This window comes from Berghia stephanieae, chromosome 6 (assembly GCF_034508935.2).
Source record: "Berghia stephanieae isolate SIO BIC M18660-M18661 chromosome 6, UCSD_Bste_1.3, whole genome shotgun sequence".
In the NCBI taxonomy this organism is placed as follows: domain Eukaryota; kingdom Metazoa; phylum Mollusca; class Gastropoda; order Nudibranchia; family Aeolidiidae; genus Berghia; species Berghia stephanieae.
The window spans coordinates 39,007,912-39,024,172 of record NC_088365.1 but is presented as its reverse complement, the minus strand read 5'-3'; the positions used below and the strand labels follow the sequence as shown (position 1 = coordinate 39,024,172).

Sequence of the window (16,261 nt, the reverse complement as noted above, 5' to 3'; positions counted from 1 at the left end):
ATTAAATGAAAAGATAAATATATAAGTAATAATAATAATAATGATAATAATAACAATAAGAATAATAATAATAATAATAATAATAATAGACCGGTAAATTCTCAGTCAATTAACTGAAATCAGTCAATTCGTCAAATTCAAATATTTTAGAAAAGGAAAGAAAGAAATGAAGAAATAAATAAAAAGTCTTCAACACTTGTAGAGCTAAGAAAACCTCAGTCTCAAGAGAGTTAATCGCATTGATTTTTCTTGCAGGCAGATTTAACAAAAACTGTAACCAATCACCAGGAGGAAAAGGAGATGAGTCAATCACAACATGCTTCAAAGATAAATCAACTTACAGCAGAGCACTTGGAGAAGATGGAAACATTGAGGATTCAAATTTTCAACCTGAGCAGTGAATGTGAGAAAATGGAACAGGATTACAAAGCTGAGATAGAGATGTTAAAGATGACGTCTGAAAACTTGAGACAGGTGTGTTGGTTTGATAATCATTGGGTTGTCGTTGACTGTCGTAAATATTGTAAATGGTAAATTTCTTATTTAGGTGCCATAAGGTAACTTTCTGTAAATCGGTTGAGTTCTGTGATGGTTTGGAGGTAACATCTCCCATGATGTCATTTCTTATATAAGTAATAATACCACGGCAGTTGTCACATTTGCAGGTATAGTATGTATAACCAGCAATATAAGGATCGCTATTTTTATACAGGGTTTCCTGAAGTAAAGAAATGTGAACTTCCTTTTCATTTGATAATTTCTTCAGTTCTGTGTTTTTATTCCTGATTCCACAAATGTTAAGCTGTAAAATATTCAAATGTTTGTGGAATTTCTTTGTCCCAGTAGCTGACTTTTCGCGCAGATCAGCCTGGGTACTCACTGTCTGGCGCGGACCTTTTTCGAGGCGACGTCCAAGCTCGTATGATTTCATTTTGTTTGTCATGGCATGCTTGGGAGTCTCTGGTCTGTCTTCCCACCCTAACCCGTATTCCTTGTCAGCTGCATAACATCAGGAGTTGGGCTGCAGATGCATGTTCCTCATATAATTAATTTTTATAGGGTTTAGCCAAGTAGCCTTCATTCTGTCTTTCCCACAGTGTCTTTCATGATTGACGGTCGCCCATTCCCCGCCACCTACTGTTTCCTGGCTTGCAGTTATCTATTTCAGTTATTCTTTCTGCTTAAAGGGCCATATTTCATAAACAGAGGATCGTCACGTCCTGGGTCATTTGTGTCGATGAGAGATTCTGTTTGCCTTAAACAAAGGGATACCAGCCCTTTCCCTTAAAAATCTCAATTTTTTAAGAAGGATACATAATTACAATCAATCACAGACAGTCATACAGAAGACATGGGCCACAGGCCGACCAAAGAGGGAGTATAGAAGTTACAGCACTAGGAAACAAGTATGAGCTATAGGGGTAGATTAAGAAAAGTAAGAACATACAGAGGACACCACACTACAGAATGAGTGTGAGGTGGGTGGGTGAGGAGCAGAGCATGTACCACTCACCGGTGGGTTCTGTCTCCTGCACCTTAAGAGGAAGGGGTCCCACCTACTCCCTAGCCCGGTTATACCATTTACAATATTTACAACCCTCCACGGTGTACTATAAACCTAACAGATCTAAACAGTTCCCAATACAACAACACAATAATTGCTGGTGACTTCAATGGCCACTCTCCACTATGGCGATACAAAAATTTAAACAACACAGGAAAAGAACTAGAAAAGCTTTGCAATACAACCAACCTCACCATTTTACAAAATGCAGACTCAGTCCCCACCCTTCTTCACAGAGCTCATATGTCCCTGAGTCATCCCGATCTAACCATCATCTCCTCTGACCTTCTGAATTCTTGTCACATTAAAGTCCTGGATGAAATAGGCAGTGACCATAAACCAATTTTAACACAAATAACAGTTCAAACAAGGAAGAAAACATTTGAGCAGAAATCCAAATGGAATTTCAAGAAAGCAAACTGGGATGTTTTCACAGCAACATTAGATGACCAGCTTCCAAAAATTACAGATACATCAAGTGTAGAACATTTAAACGAAGCCCTCACCAAAGCCATTTTTGCAGCTGCAAAAGCAGGAATTCCAAGAGGTAGTCGACAAAATTACAAACCCTTCTGGAGCAAAGAAATTGAAAAAGCAGTAAATGCAAAAAAGGAAACAAGGAAAAACTTAGAGGAAAACAAAACCATTAAAAACAAGATTGAGTACAATAAAGCATCTGCAATTGTCAAAAGAACTATTAACAACGCTAAAAGAAAGAAATGGGCAGACACATGCACTAATATTGACCTCAATCAAAATGGGAAAAAGCATGGGCCTTACTTAATAATCTTAACAATGAAACCCCGAAAACCAACCCAAAGCCCATGAAAACTACAGAAGGAACAATCGTAGATGACGGAAAAAAAACCATAATCTTCAACAAACATTTTGCTTCAGTAAACAAGGCATCAAAAAGAAGTGAAAAGGACAAAAAATTGATTAAAAACCTTAAACATCAAGAAAAGGCCCCAAAAGCTATCTCATATCTGTTCAAAGAGGGCTTTACCATGTCAGAACTTCACAGAGCTATGAAAAAACTCAAGTTAAGGAAATCCCAGTGACCAGATAAGATACACAATGAAATGCTCTTGCATCTTAGCGTGAGAGGTAAACAGGTGCTTCTCAAACTTATAAATCTAACATGGGAGACAGGAATAGTACCAAGGGGATGGAAAAATGCTATTATTATTCAAATCTTAAAGAAAGATAAACCACCCGACGAAACGAAAAGTTACCGACCAATATCTCTCATCTCATGTGTTGGAAAGATCGCTGAGAGAATGGTAAATAAACGATTATACTGGTGGCTGGAGACATGTGGATGTGGCCTACTAAATAGATATCATGCAGGCTTTAGGATAGGGCAAAGAACAGAAGATCAATTGTTTAGATTAAGTCAAAAAATAATTGATGGCTTTCAAGATGGAAAACATACAGTCGCGGTTTTTGTTGATCTCCAACAAGCCTATGACAAAGTATGGAGGAAAGGGTTGTTATAAAAAATGATGGACTATGGAATTGATGGAAATCGCTACTTCTGGATTAAACAATTTCTCAGTAACAGAACAATCCAAACAAAAATTAATAACGGACTGTCAAACAGAGAAGTATTAGAGGAAGGTCTCCCACAAGGATCCTGCCTCAGCTGTACTCTCTTTCTTATTTTTATAAATGATCTACCAGAAGTATTACAGACAGAAAAGGCCCTATATGCTGACGATTTAGTTATGTGGTATACTACGAAGCACTTACCAATAGCCTCCAATAGAATAAATGAAGATTTAGAAAGCTTAAACACCTACTGTGATAAATGGAAGTTAAAAGTAAATTGCAATAAAACAGTCTACTCTATATTTACTAAGAGCCATCCTGTTTCAAAGAAAGAAATAACACTCTCCATCCAAGGCCATCGACTCGCGAAAGAAGAAAACCCCACATATTTGGGCATACAGTTAGACAGACAACTATCTCTGAACAAACACACTCAGAAGGTAAAAATCAAAGCCACAAAGAGACTCCAGTTACTAAAACGACTAGCCAGTACTAATTGGGGAGCAGACAAAAACTCGCTTCAACAACTCTATTTAGGCTATGTGCGTTCCGTCATGGACTACAATTTAGCCCTCCAAAATGTAGGTAGTAAAAACACACACAAAACCTTGGACAGTGTACAAAACCAAGCCCTTTGCTTCATCTCCGGTGCCCTGGGATCGACACCCACAGCAGCATGTGAAATACATACTAATGTGGAACCACTTGGACTTCGCAGAGAATCAGCAGTGCTTGAAATGGTTGAAAGATACAAACGAAAAGAGGAAAACCATCCAAACAGAATTCTGGAGAGAAATGGAAACCAAGAACAAGATTAAAACAAAAATCCCTGCTACACATTGCTAACAACTTGAATGAAAGACACAGACTCCCAGAAAACAGAGAAAAATCTAGTTTAATCAGTCAAAGACCTCCATACGCCCAACTAAAACTTCCAAAAATAAAGACTAACCTCGTTGAAGAAACAACAAGAAATAAAAACAAATTAGATATACAAACATTAGCAATGAAGACAATACAAGAATACCCAGACAACTGGATACATGTTTACACAGATGGATCTGCCCACAAAGGAACTAAAAATGCTGAGTATGGGTTTGTAGTAGAATACCCAGATAAAACCTGTGATAAAATCCACAATTCTTGCGGAAGCTCCTGCTCAAACTACGAGGCAGAGGCAGTTGCAATAGAAGCCTCACTGCGACACCTCTCTTCTGTTTTCCAGCTAAACCCTTCAAAACTTCAAAACACTGTCATCTTCACAGACTCCAAATCGGTTCTCCAAGCTCTCGATTTAGATAAACTCTCCTCAACGTTCAATAGTTTAAGATCTCAACTAGATGAATTCCTTACAACACACAGAGTAGACTTATCTCTCCAGTGGATACAGGGACATTCAAATATACCAGGAAATGACAATGCAGACAGACTAGCCAGACTCGGATCAACACTTTTACAACCATCAATTCCAGTATCCTTAGACACAGCAAAACAAATAAGAGAGAAGAATGGATGAACAGTTGGGCAATGAGCACCACGCGTAGATGTATGTTTTCCCATATGACCACTCCTGTAAAGACTGATTGCCTAAATAAGCTCAGAAGACACCAGCAAAGCATCATCTTTCAACTAAGAACACAACACATACCGCTCAACAACCATTTAAGCAAAATTACAAAAGACACATCCCCTTCCTGCCCCCTATGTCAACACCCCAATGAAACAGTAACACACCGCTTGCTTGAATGTCAACCTCTTGAAGACCTGAGATGCACATTCCTCCCACCAAATCCAAGCATCAGTAACACACTTTATAGTCACCTGGAACAACTACAAAAGACCGAAGGGCTATAGCTCAGATGGTCGCTGGTTCGGATAAGTAAGTAAGTAAGTAAGTAAGTAAGTCGTTGACTGTCCAAATCAACAATTTTAACTCAAGTTTGAAAGACTTCTAAAAATTAGCAACATACCCACAATTCATATCAATTTTACCAATCAGTAATAAGGTTGAACCAATTTGGAAAATATTTGAATATTTGAGATGTTTTTTGAAAATTGCTTATTTTTACAGAAAATCATTAAAACATCATTAAACCATCGTAAATTCTATGTTTTGTAATATTTGGTAATTCTTATTTTTCCAGTTGAGCCTGAGTTATCCAGGAGAGGAGAGATTCTTGGATCTGTTAAAGTTAAAGCTTATGTTTACTATCAGAAGCCATGAAATTATCCCAAGAAAGTTTATTGCCATAAGATGCAAAAGAGAATAGAAGTAAAAAATAGAACTGGTTTAGACATGCATATACAGGGTGTTTTTTTTAAATTACAGGGCATCATACCGTTTAAAGCTAAACTTCTACATATGATCCTCCATTTTATCTCAACTTATCTAGCCACTTCCTCAACTCTCGCCATGTGTTTTGTAGCATTTGAGGGATATCTGTCGCTACAACTTCCCTTATCTTGATTTGGAGATGGTTGCAATCTGTCTTTAACGTAGCCCCAGAAAAATATGTCAAGAGGGGTGATATCAGGTGACCGAGGTGGTCAGTTGATGTGCCCACCTCTTCCAATCTCTCTGCCAGGAAAGTTTTTATTTCTAAGTATGATACAGCAGTTACATGATTTTGTTGAAGACAAATGGTCCAATTACACGATCAAACATTGTCTTTCGGAGGTATAACTTTAAACAGTAAGAAGCCCTGTCTTGTGGGATAAATAAATTTTGATTAAAACTGAATCAGATGCAATTTCCTTTTTCTTTCATTTTGCATCAAAAAATCATTTGAGTCAAATTTCTCCCTTTTTACAAAAAGCGCAATTGTATTCTTGACCAACCAATTATGTCTGTCATTCATCCACACACTGCTCCTAAGCAGATTCTGTGCATCACTTTATGAGACACTCGCACTTTTCTTTCAGCATTCTCATCAGTTATCTCTCAGACTGGATTCTCACTTGCCCAAGCCACCAATTATAAAACCTGTGCTTGCAGCCACCTCAATTTCTTGATTTTCTTTTCTTGATTTTCTGTCTTCATAAACGCAAGACTCCCTATTGGCCTGGTTGGAGAGAAAGGTGTCTCCAGATTCTCATAATTGGAAACCAAGAGATTGCCCCTCAAAGCCTAGGTCTATCAATAGATCTGCTCAAGACTTCCATCTTGAAAGTGCCTCATACCATTGAAACCATGTCTCGGAAATTGAAGAATAGCCTTCATGATAACCTTTCTATCTACAAGGGAATTAGATCATATTTTATTTGTTTAACCATTGTTATCACCAGTACATTAAAAACCAGAAAAATAAGAGGCTACAAGAACTGTTCTTGAACTGAAGACACGCTTTTCTCATGGACTAACCACTAAGTCACATTTTAACTTCAACATCACCCCTCCTGCTCATGCCACTCTCCCACTCGCTTCGATTGATGTGCAATCTAGTATACAGCCACCTTCTACATCTACATCTTCATCACGTCACTTCAGACGTTAGCGCTGATACTTCTAGCAACCTTCTATCATCCATCTTAGTGCAGCTTAAGTAAGAATTGGTTCTTAGCAAGGGTCTAGAATCCAACCTACTGAGATGTACTTATTGTCCCGCCCGCATGGATTCAGACTTTCACCGGTTTATGTGCATCTTACATTTAAGGTATCATTTTAATGACAAGGAAGAAACAAATCGGGAAGGGGGGGAATTCAGATGACCTTTTTGCTCAATTCACATGTCGCAACAGTCTCTTCTTCAAAACATGCCTCAAGCAAATTGATAGACTGCAACCAGAGCCAGTCAACAGGTCAAACCTCACCCCGGCAGAATGGGAAGCTATTAGATCACTCAGATCTCATCATGACATAGTCATTAAGGGGGCTGACAAGGGCAGAGTGGTTGTTGTGTGGGATGTTAACCTTTATAAGGAGGAAGGCCGCAAGCATTTGGGAAAACAGGTTTTCTATGAGAAAGTTACATCTTAATGTAGAGACTGGATCTTCCACAGAACTGGGCCCAAGCGACTTTGGTAACCATTGCTTTTCCATGTTGCCCAAGATTCACAAGATGAAAGCTTTCACAGACTTGCCTCTGGGTTGACTCATCAACTCTGAAATTTCTTGTCCCATAGAGAAGGTTTCACAATTTCTGTTTTCCAACGGACAGTCCCGTCTACCTTCCTACATTAAAGACACCAACCATGTTCTTCACATTCTCAGCGACATTCACTTTTCGGATCATAGCCCTAAGCTCATTTTTACCATTGACGTCAAAGCACTCCACTCTGCTCTCCCCCCATTCAGATCGGCTATGTGCAGTTAAACATTTTATAGATCGACAGCCTGTACATGGAATCAGCACTAATGCTATTGTCCATCTCACAGAATTAGTGCTCACTCTCAACATTTTTGAATTCAACAGGGAAGATTTTCATCTGATATCAGACTCAAGATTATCAAATCGCCTCCCAAACCAGTTCGGTATGACCTCTCAATGATACATTTTAACATCCAGTACAAACTTGAAGTTAAGAACAGTTTCAGTGCATTACAAGACATGGCAGAAGAGATGGAACCTGAAGAGTTGGCAGAAAAGATTGAGAATACTTTTAAAAGAGCAGCAGTGGAACACCTACCAAAAAGGTCATATAAGAAAAGAACATGGATAACAAACGAAACTCTTGAAGCCATGGAAACAAGGAAAAACCTCAAGCAAAGGTATGGCCTACATTCTGACGAGTATAAAGAAGCAAAAGCATATGTGAAGAAATTAACAAAACGGGACAAGACTGATTCATTAAAACAAAAACTCGATGACATAGAACTGGCAATGTATACCAATCAGACAAATAAAATGCACAAAGAAATCAACAACCCAACAAATGAGTTCAAACCACGCCTATCGACCATAAAAGATACCATCGGCACACCCCTTAACAACCCAGAAAAAATCGCAGATAGGTGGGCTGAATACTGTAAGGAAATGTACGATGGCAACGCAAACACATTGCCAATGATGGAACCAAATGGAGATGAACTACCACCCCTACGAAGCGAAGTAGAATGGGCAATTAAACAGCTCCCAACAGGCAAATCAGCAGGAAACGATGAAATATCGGGAGAAATGATCAAAGCTAGTGGAGACGAGGGGACTGCATTATATCACACTCTCTGTAAAAAGATATGGCACGAAGAACGATGGCCAAATGAATGGACAAAGGCTGTATTTATACCAATCCCCAAAAAAGGAGACCTACAGCTATGCACAAATTACAGGACGATATCACTCATCAGCCATGCAAGCAAGATCTTACTGAAAATTATTTTGAAGAGATTAGAGAACGTGGTGAAGGAAGAAGTCAGCCAAACTCAAGCAGGCTTTAGACCAAACAGGGGAACAAGAGACCAAATATTTAATATCAGGACACTGATTGAAAAAAGCAGGGAGGCAAACATAGATCTACACATGTGCTTCATAGATTACAGCAAAGCGTTTGACTGCGTAAATCACGAACAAATAGTAACAACTTTGAAGAACTTAAACTGCCACTACAAAATAGTCAACCTCATAAACAATCTTTACCAACAACAGACAGCATCGGTTAGACTAGAATATGGACTTACAAAATGGTTCTCAATAAAGCGGGGAGTGAGGCAGGGGTGCATCCTTTCTCCTTCACTATTCAGCCTATACACCGAAACAATGATGCATGATGTAATGACAGAAGAAAAAGATGAAGAGTACAGTGCCGTTAAGATAAATGGCAGGAAGATCTCTGACCTACGATATGCAGACGACACGGCGCTATTGTCAACAACATCAACAGGTCTCAACAAACTAGTAAAATCGGTAAAAAAACATAGTGAAGACAAAGACCTATTATTAAATGCAAAGAAAACGAAAATAATAAGCACAGATAAAAGCAGCACTGCTCAGGTCGAAATAGAAGGAGAACAACTGGAAAATGTTACAAATTTCATTTACCTTGGAGCACAAATAGAAGCCAATTGAAAATCGGCACCAGATATCAGGAGAAGACTTGCAATTGCAAGCAACAAACTAAACAAAATGATGGCAATCTGGAAGAGCGAGGAAGTCAGACTGAAAATGAAGATCCTAACATCCTGTATTTTTCCCACTGCAATATATGGATGCGAGACATGGTCTATAACCAAAGAATCAGAAAAGAGAATAACCGCCTTCGAAATGAAATGCTATAGAAAAATCTTACGCATCCCGTGGACAAACAAAGAAAGCAATGCAAACATCATGAAAACACTAGGACTAAAAAAGTCCGTGCTAATGAGTAAGATAAAAAAGGTGAAACTCAATTACTTTGGGCACCTGAAAAGACACGACACACTAGAGAGAGATGTACTGGAGGGCATGGCGGAAGGCAAAAGAGGCAGAGGAAGACCACAAAGAAGATGGCAACAGGATATACAGGAATGGCTCAACAACGGCGTGACGGAATGTGGCAGATGGGCACAAGACAGAGACTTCTTCCGAAGGACTGTGTGGGAGGCTACGTCCAAGTGATATGCCACAGAGAGAGAGAGAGAGATCAGGTCTTGCCATGGGAATGAAGATGGGTCCATCGTATGCTAACCTCTTTATGGGCTACCTGGAAGAGACGTTTGCTTTGCAATACACAGGACATATGCATAGACGACTGCACTTGTATCACACTGCCTTACACTAAAAGAATATATTTCACACTATGAACACCTTTCAGTCATCTATTCAGCACACTTTTGAAATCTCCACCATGAAAATAGACTTTTTAGACATTACCACTACACTCACTGACACTGGCGTTTACACAACTATACACTATAAACAGATAAACAGCCATAGCTATCTGCTCTATGGATCGTCTCATCCAAAAAGATGCAAGGACTCCATTCTATTTAGCCATCATCAGACAGCAAAACATCCTCTTAGACTTCTTCAGGGATTGCCATTTCCCTGACCTAGTATTACAAGAGGCTATTAGGAAAACGCTTGACATTAAAAGAGAGTCTGCCTTCATCCCCGCAAGGATAAACACCTACAAACCAAGCACTCCATCTTGGTCCTTACACACCTCCCCCATGCTAACCAAGTCAAGAAGATTGTGATGAAGAATTCTGGCCTTCTTCAAGCCGATGAGGACACTCAGAGGGATTTCTCTCAACTTTCATTGGTAGCATATAGTATTAGTAGAAGGGACTGGAACTTAAAAGGATTTGCTTGTATGTTTTTTGTTGTAGACTGAAGAAGGTTTTTGAGCCCGAAACCTTCCATGTTTGGTACTTTGTTATTTTTTGAAGCTGTTATGTTCAATTTTGTTCATTACATTTTATAGTCCACAGCTTCTAGCGGCTTAGTATCACTTTGACTGTATTGTAACAGCTCATAGCAGCTTCCTGAAATTTTCACCTCAAAAAACTTGATTAGTGATGGAAAATTATGCCAAAAACTAGATGTCTATCTTTTTTAGTTTTAAAGCTGTTTCAATTCTTTATTGGGAGTATTAAAAAACACCCTGTTTTTGTATTTTTTTTTTCAAATGAAACTTGATTAATTATTGCATTACAATGTTGTACATTAATTTTAGGAACCAGTTTATTTTACTATTGTTTTGTAACTGTCAGGAAATCAAGGACAGTGTGAGCGAAAAGAAGATTCATGAGAAAAAAGGAATTACGATGGTAAGGTCCTTGATTTTTAACTTCTAAATCAATTACTTACTCATGATATCTTATATCTGTCCCTCCAGGATATTGCGGTGGTTGCGGCCACAACGCGGCCGCGATTTTTCGCAATTTTGACAACTGCCGCAATTATTTGCAATTTTCCATGTTCTGGAGTCACATATAATCATATAATGTTAAACATAGGAAAATACTACTGCCACCGTCACACAAAACTATTAAAGATGCTATTTAATAATAGTTTTATTGCTAACATCAATCTATTATATATATATATATATATATATATATATATATATATATATATATATATATATATATATATATATATATATATATATATATATATATATTATATATATATATATATTATTATTATTATTAGTATTATTATTTTTTTTTTTTAAATTATGGGTGTTTAATATACTACCATAAACATAGATTCATGTAACTTGGAAATAGAAAGTTTTTATGGTAGGTCCCCTCGACCTCGTTATTCCCGAGTTCCACTGTATTATTATGATGTATAGATGTACTTGGAAATATAATAATAATAATAATAATAATAATAATAATAATAATAATAATGATGATGATGATGATGATGATGATGATGATGATGATGATGATGATGATGATGATGATGATAATAATAATAATAATATTAACAATAATAATTTTAATAATAATAATAATTTTAATAATAATAATACTACTAATAATAATAATAATAATAATAATAATATTTTTTAAAATCTATGAGATTTTCTACCACATAATTGTTAGGAATCCATGCATTTGTGTAAAAGTGTTGTTTTTTGGGTTTTTTTCAAAATCTCCTGGTGGCATCCCCTGTATATACCTGGCATAATATTTCTTTTCTGAGTATGCAATGTCAATATCAATGTAATTTAATGTAATTTATGGACACAATACCGTATAATACATACCAACTAAAATTGGTGGACTGTGCTTGTCATAGAATTAAAGCAAGAATAAATTAATGTTCGCTGTTTATTGAAAACAGTCTGAAATTTGCAATTTTTCCATGCAATTTTTGAATTTTTTGCATGCAATTTTTGGAATTTTGGGTGCAATTTTTGGGGTTTTCATTTGCAATTTTCCGCGGGGACAGTTATATACAATATCATTGTCCATATAAACTTGTTAAATTTTGTTAAATTCAGAATGCAAATTTCATGTTATTGACATATATTGGGTGGTCACAAAAAAAAAAAAAATAGACAAATTTCAAATAGTGGTATCTTTTAAACCATTCAAACAATGTTCATACAATTTTATAGACGTATACAAAAGTCTATTTTCAAGTAGTATTTAAAATATGTTACAGTGAATGGCATAATCAGTTGGATGGTGAAAAGGTTTAAACTGAGATATTGCCAAGTTAGAAGGTCAATTTTTATAAAAAATAAGTTCTTGTCATAAATGGTTAAATCAACCGTTTTGTACATCTTCATGAAATATCAAAGCAGTCAAAGCGTAATTTCACTTCTAAATATTTTTCACAGCTAGTCAAGTTGAAAAAGTATGAAATTTGAAAAAAGTTGCCAGATTCCGCTGACTACATCTGACATACATCTGACTATAACTTCATGAAAACTCACTCGATTTACTTCAAATAAAGATTAAAATGCTCTGGGGAGCATAGGCTTTCAGAAAATGAAAACAGAATGCAATCCAAAATTTTCACTTTCCGCCTGATTATGTCATGCACTGACACATATAACATTTAATCAAAAAATAAAGACGTGCAAAAATTGCAAAAATATCAAATGCAATATGATTTGTGAAAATTTCTGACACATAATTTTTTATTTTATTTTATGGTCATTCGATCCACCATTTTGATGGATGACGTTTCTCAATCTTTTCATTCTAAATGAAATCGAAATAAAATCTGCTCCCAACAGTCAGTCTTGAATTCTTTCCTTTAGGGTCTCCTCAATGAAAGGTGTTGTCTGTTGACTGTATTCTTTTACTGTCAACGAATTTCAGATGCAATAATCCATTGGATTAAGTATGGTAATTGATTGTGATGATCCATGGTTCTTTTGAGATAAAATCAATTTTGTTCGTGGCCTCCCATAGTGGGCAGGGAGGTACTTACTGTGTCTTCTATCCCCTTATATCTGTTTTCTAACCTGCATTGTGTCTTTGTCTTGAAATGAGATTACTTGTTTTTCTCCTGGCCCTGGCCGGATACCCTGGCTGGGAGGGAAGCAGTCAAATGTGTAGTTAGTTTTGGGAGATGATATTTTTTTTCTTTGTTAATCATCTCTCTGTTATGTACTGTATTATTTTTTTTCTTTTACATATATAATGATTTGTAAACATTTGAGTGTGTTCCTCTTCTTAGTGGGGACCTGTGCTTGTGTCTGGATGAGACTTTTAGGTGATCTCAAACTAAGAACACTTATAGTATGCTCTTGGAATCTACACCTGTTCCCTATTTATTGTAATTCTAGAACTGTTTACTTTCCTATTTTCTTCCTTTTTACTGTTGCTGATATGACCTTAATGTGTTGCAAGCGCCGTCAAATCCTTAAAAACAAATGAAAACAAACAAATACACACATTTCTTTATGACATGGATACTATTTATCCTTCTTTCGTTATTAAGTTGTATTTGTATCACGAGGGGTTCAAATGATCACCCTTAAGAAACCATATATTGGTCATTGCATCATAATAATTACAAACTACACAAAGTCTCTTTTTTCCCCACAAAGTGCTAAAACAATATTTTAACCTGGGAAGTGTCAATTTCAAACATATATACAACTGAAATGAGAAATGACTAGAACGTTATTCTAGGGTTCTTTATTGACTACGTTTGTAACTAATGGAACGAAAAGCCGGTATAATTATTCATATAATATTAAGCTAAACTTGTGTGACCACCTGTTGAATATAGCTTGTGCGATGAAGACACCTTGACCAGAATTCATAACCCTCTGAACCTGCAGTGATCAAAGCATGACAAATCGGACAGCTTCACCAAGATGATATTGCATATCATGAAAGAACTAAGAGTGACCCCCAAAATTTGAGGGAATGAATAATAGATTACTTTATTCCTCCATAGTTTCGAGCAAGTTTTGAAAGTTTCTATTATTTTTTTTTTTTGCTTATAATAATGCAATTAATTAATAAATTAAATTTAACAAACTATAATGGAAATTATGATGATATCTAAAAGCAAAATATCTCAAAGACAGTGATTTTAATGATAGAGTGATTGGTACCAACATAAAGTTCAAAGTTTTCTCAAAGTGGTTGTGCATAAGATATTGTAAATTAACCAGATATCAGTAACAAATCTGTCAATTATCATAGGAGATAACCTGTTGCAGTGGTCGAGAAATTGATGGAGTGAATGACCTGCGGCGCAGGTAAAGAATTAAAAGATTGCCTGTTCAACACTGTGAGTAGATGCTAACCACCAACTTCAAATAATTAATCAATATAAATGTAACACTGCACCTTTTTTTATATCCTTTTAAAATTTTCAGCTCAAGGACCTTAAAAGGCAGTTACATGCTGAAAGGAAAAGGGCAGAAAAACTTCAAGTTAAGCTGCAAGAATTTTTAACAGACAATCAAGGAAAAGGTAGTAGTTTGTACTCTATTTACTGATGTGTTACTATTTTTAAAAAAAGGAAAGATGTAAAATAATTGGAGCCATCCATAAAGTTTTATGGTGTGTTGTAAAACCAAAAGGCTTCAAAATAATACCAAAGTCAAAGCAAAAAATATGTTAGGAACAATATTCTTTATCATTAAACTGGCAAAATTTATATTTATGAAATAATTATCAGTTTTAAAAAAGATGATGGCATATTACTTCTTACAAGCAGTTGAGCAACATTATCATTTTCATCTGTGTTAGTTTGTACCTGATGTGTTAGTTTATTGTATGGTACAGTGCACCTCGGATACAGCAAATTCTGCTCCAACGAAGCTTCTTATTCAATGAAAACTACAAGGTAGATGCTGCTCTTCTATTTCCAAAAATATAATAGATGTGAAATTGACAAAGGTATCAAAACAAAGCTGAGTTTATGTCCTTTCCTTTTATCATTTTAGATTTCAGTATAGTCACCGTTCTTATACACACAGAGCTGCCTTCACTGCATCGCGTCAAAGAGGAATTGCATCTGGTCAAGTTTATTTCCCGAGCATTCGGAGAAATAGAGTTCAAATTTATTTTCCCGAATGTTTGGAGAAATAGAGCCAGCCATTTTTTTAGCATCTGCTAAGCCTTTATCTAAGAAGATGTCAATACTACTACTACTACTACTACTACTACTACTACTACTACTACTACTACTACTACTACTACTACTACTACTACTACTACTACTACTACTTCTACTACTTCTACTACTACTACTACTACTACTACTACTACTACTACTACTACTACTACTACTACTACTACTATTACTACTACTGCTACTACTACTGCTGTTACTACTACTACCACTACAACAACTACTACTACAATTACGACTACCACTACAACTACTATTACTACTACTACTACTACTACTACTACTACTACTACTACTATGATAATAATAATAATAATAATAATAATAATAATAATAATAATAATAATAATAATACCACCACTACAACTACTACTACCACAACAACTGCTGCTACCATCACAACTATTGCTACCACTACTACTACTACTACAACTACTACTACCACTACAACTTCTACCACCACCACCACCACTACTACTACTACTGCTGCTACTACTACTACTACTACGACTACTACTACTACTACTACTACTACTACTACTACTACTACTACTACTACTACTACTACTACTACTACTACTTTTGTCAATACTGTCATTATGGAGGACATATCATTAATGATAAATAACATCAAAATTCAAAGATCTGAAAGTGTCAGAAATTTTGGCTTTTATTTAGATTAACTTTTGGACATGTAAACTCACATCTCGAAATTATGTCAAAATATCCACTATTCGCTCAGAAGCATTGGACACATGCAGAACCTTATTTATGAAGAAGCATGCAAAATGCTAGTTCACTCACTGATTACCTCTAGACTTAACTACTGTAACTCCCTCCTCTATGGGTTGCCAAAAACTTGATTGCAAGACTGCAGCTACTCCAAAATAAAGCTGCTTGTATTGTTACCAAGTCAAAAGAAGTCAGATCACATCACTCCAGTCTTTCAGTCTTTGCATTGGCTTCTGGTGGAGAAACGGATTGCTTACAAACTTGCCTGTTACTGTTTCAAGTGCATCCGTGGCACTGCTCACAACTACTAGTTGTCTCTTCTTTCTATCTACAATCCGAATCACTCTCTCTGCTCATCTACTTCCCTGTACTTGAACCATTTGATTACTAAGTCAAATTTTTCACGACGTTCTTTCTTCTTCCTCTGTGTGGA

At 36.3% G+C, this 16,261-nt stretch overlaps 1 protein-coding gene across 3 annotated transcripts in view; it reads left to right on the top strand.

Annotated features, from left to right (window-relative positions):
• The window catches only part of LOC144975007 (GRIP1-associated protein 1-like), a 210,945-nt gene that overhangs the window by 148,107 nt on the left and 46,577 nt on the right, over window positions 1–16,261 (top strand). For 2 of the 3 annotated variants that reach the window (XM_078918654.1, XM_078918651.1), the window contains exons 20-22: window positions 256–474; window positions 10,743–10,799; window positions 14,336–14,432. In XM_078918654.1, coding sequence (XP_078774780.1) covers window positions 256–474; window positions 10,743–10,799; window positions 14,336–14,432 — 373 coding nt within the window. The remainder of the gene's footprint in view (window positions 1–255; window positions 475–10,742; window positions 10,800–14,335; window positions 14,433–16,261) is intronic. The other variant, XM_078918652.1, reaches the window with a different exon arrangement.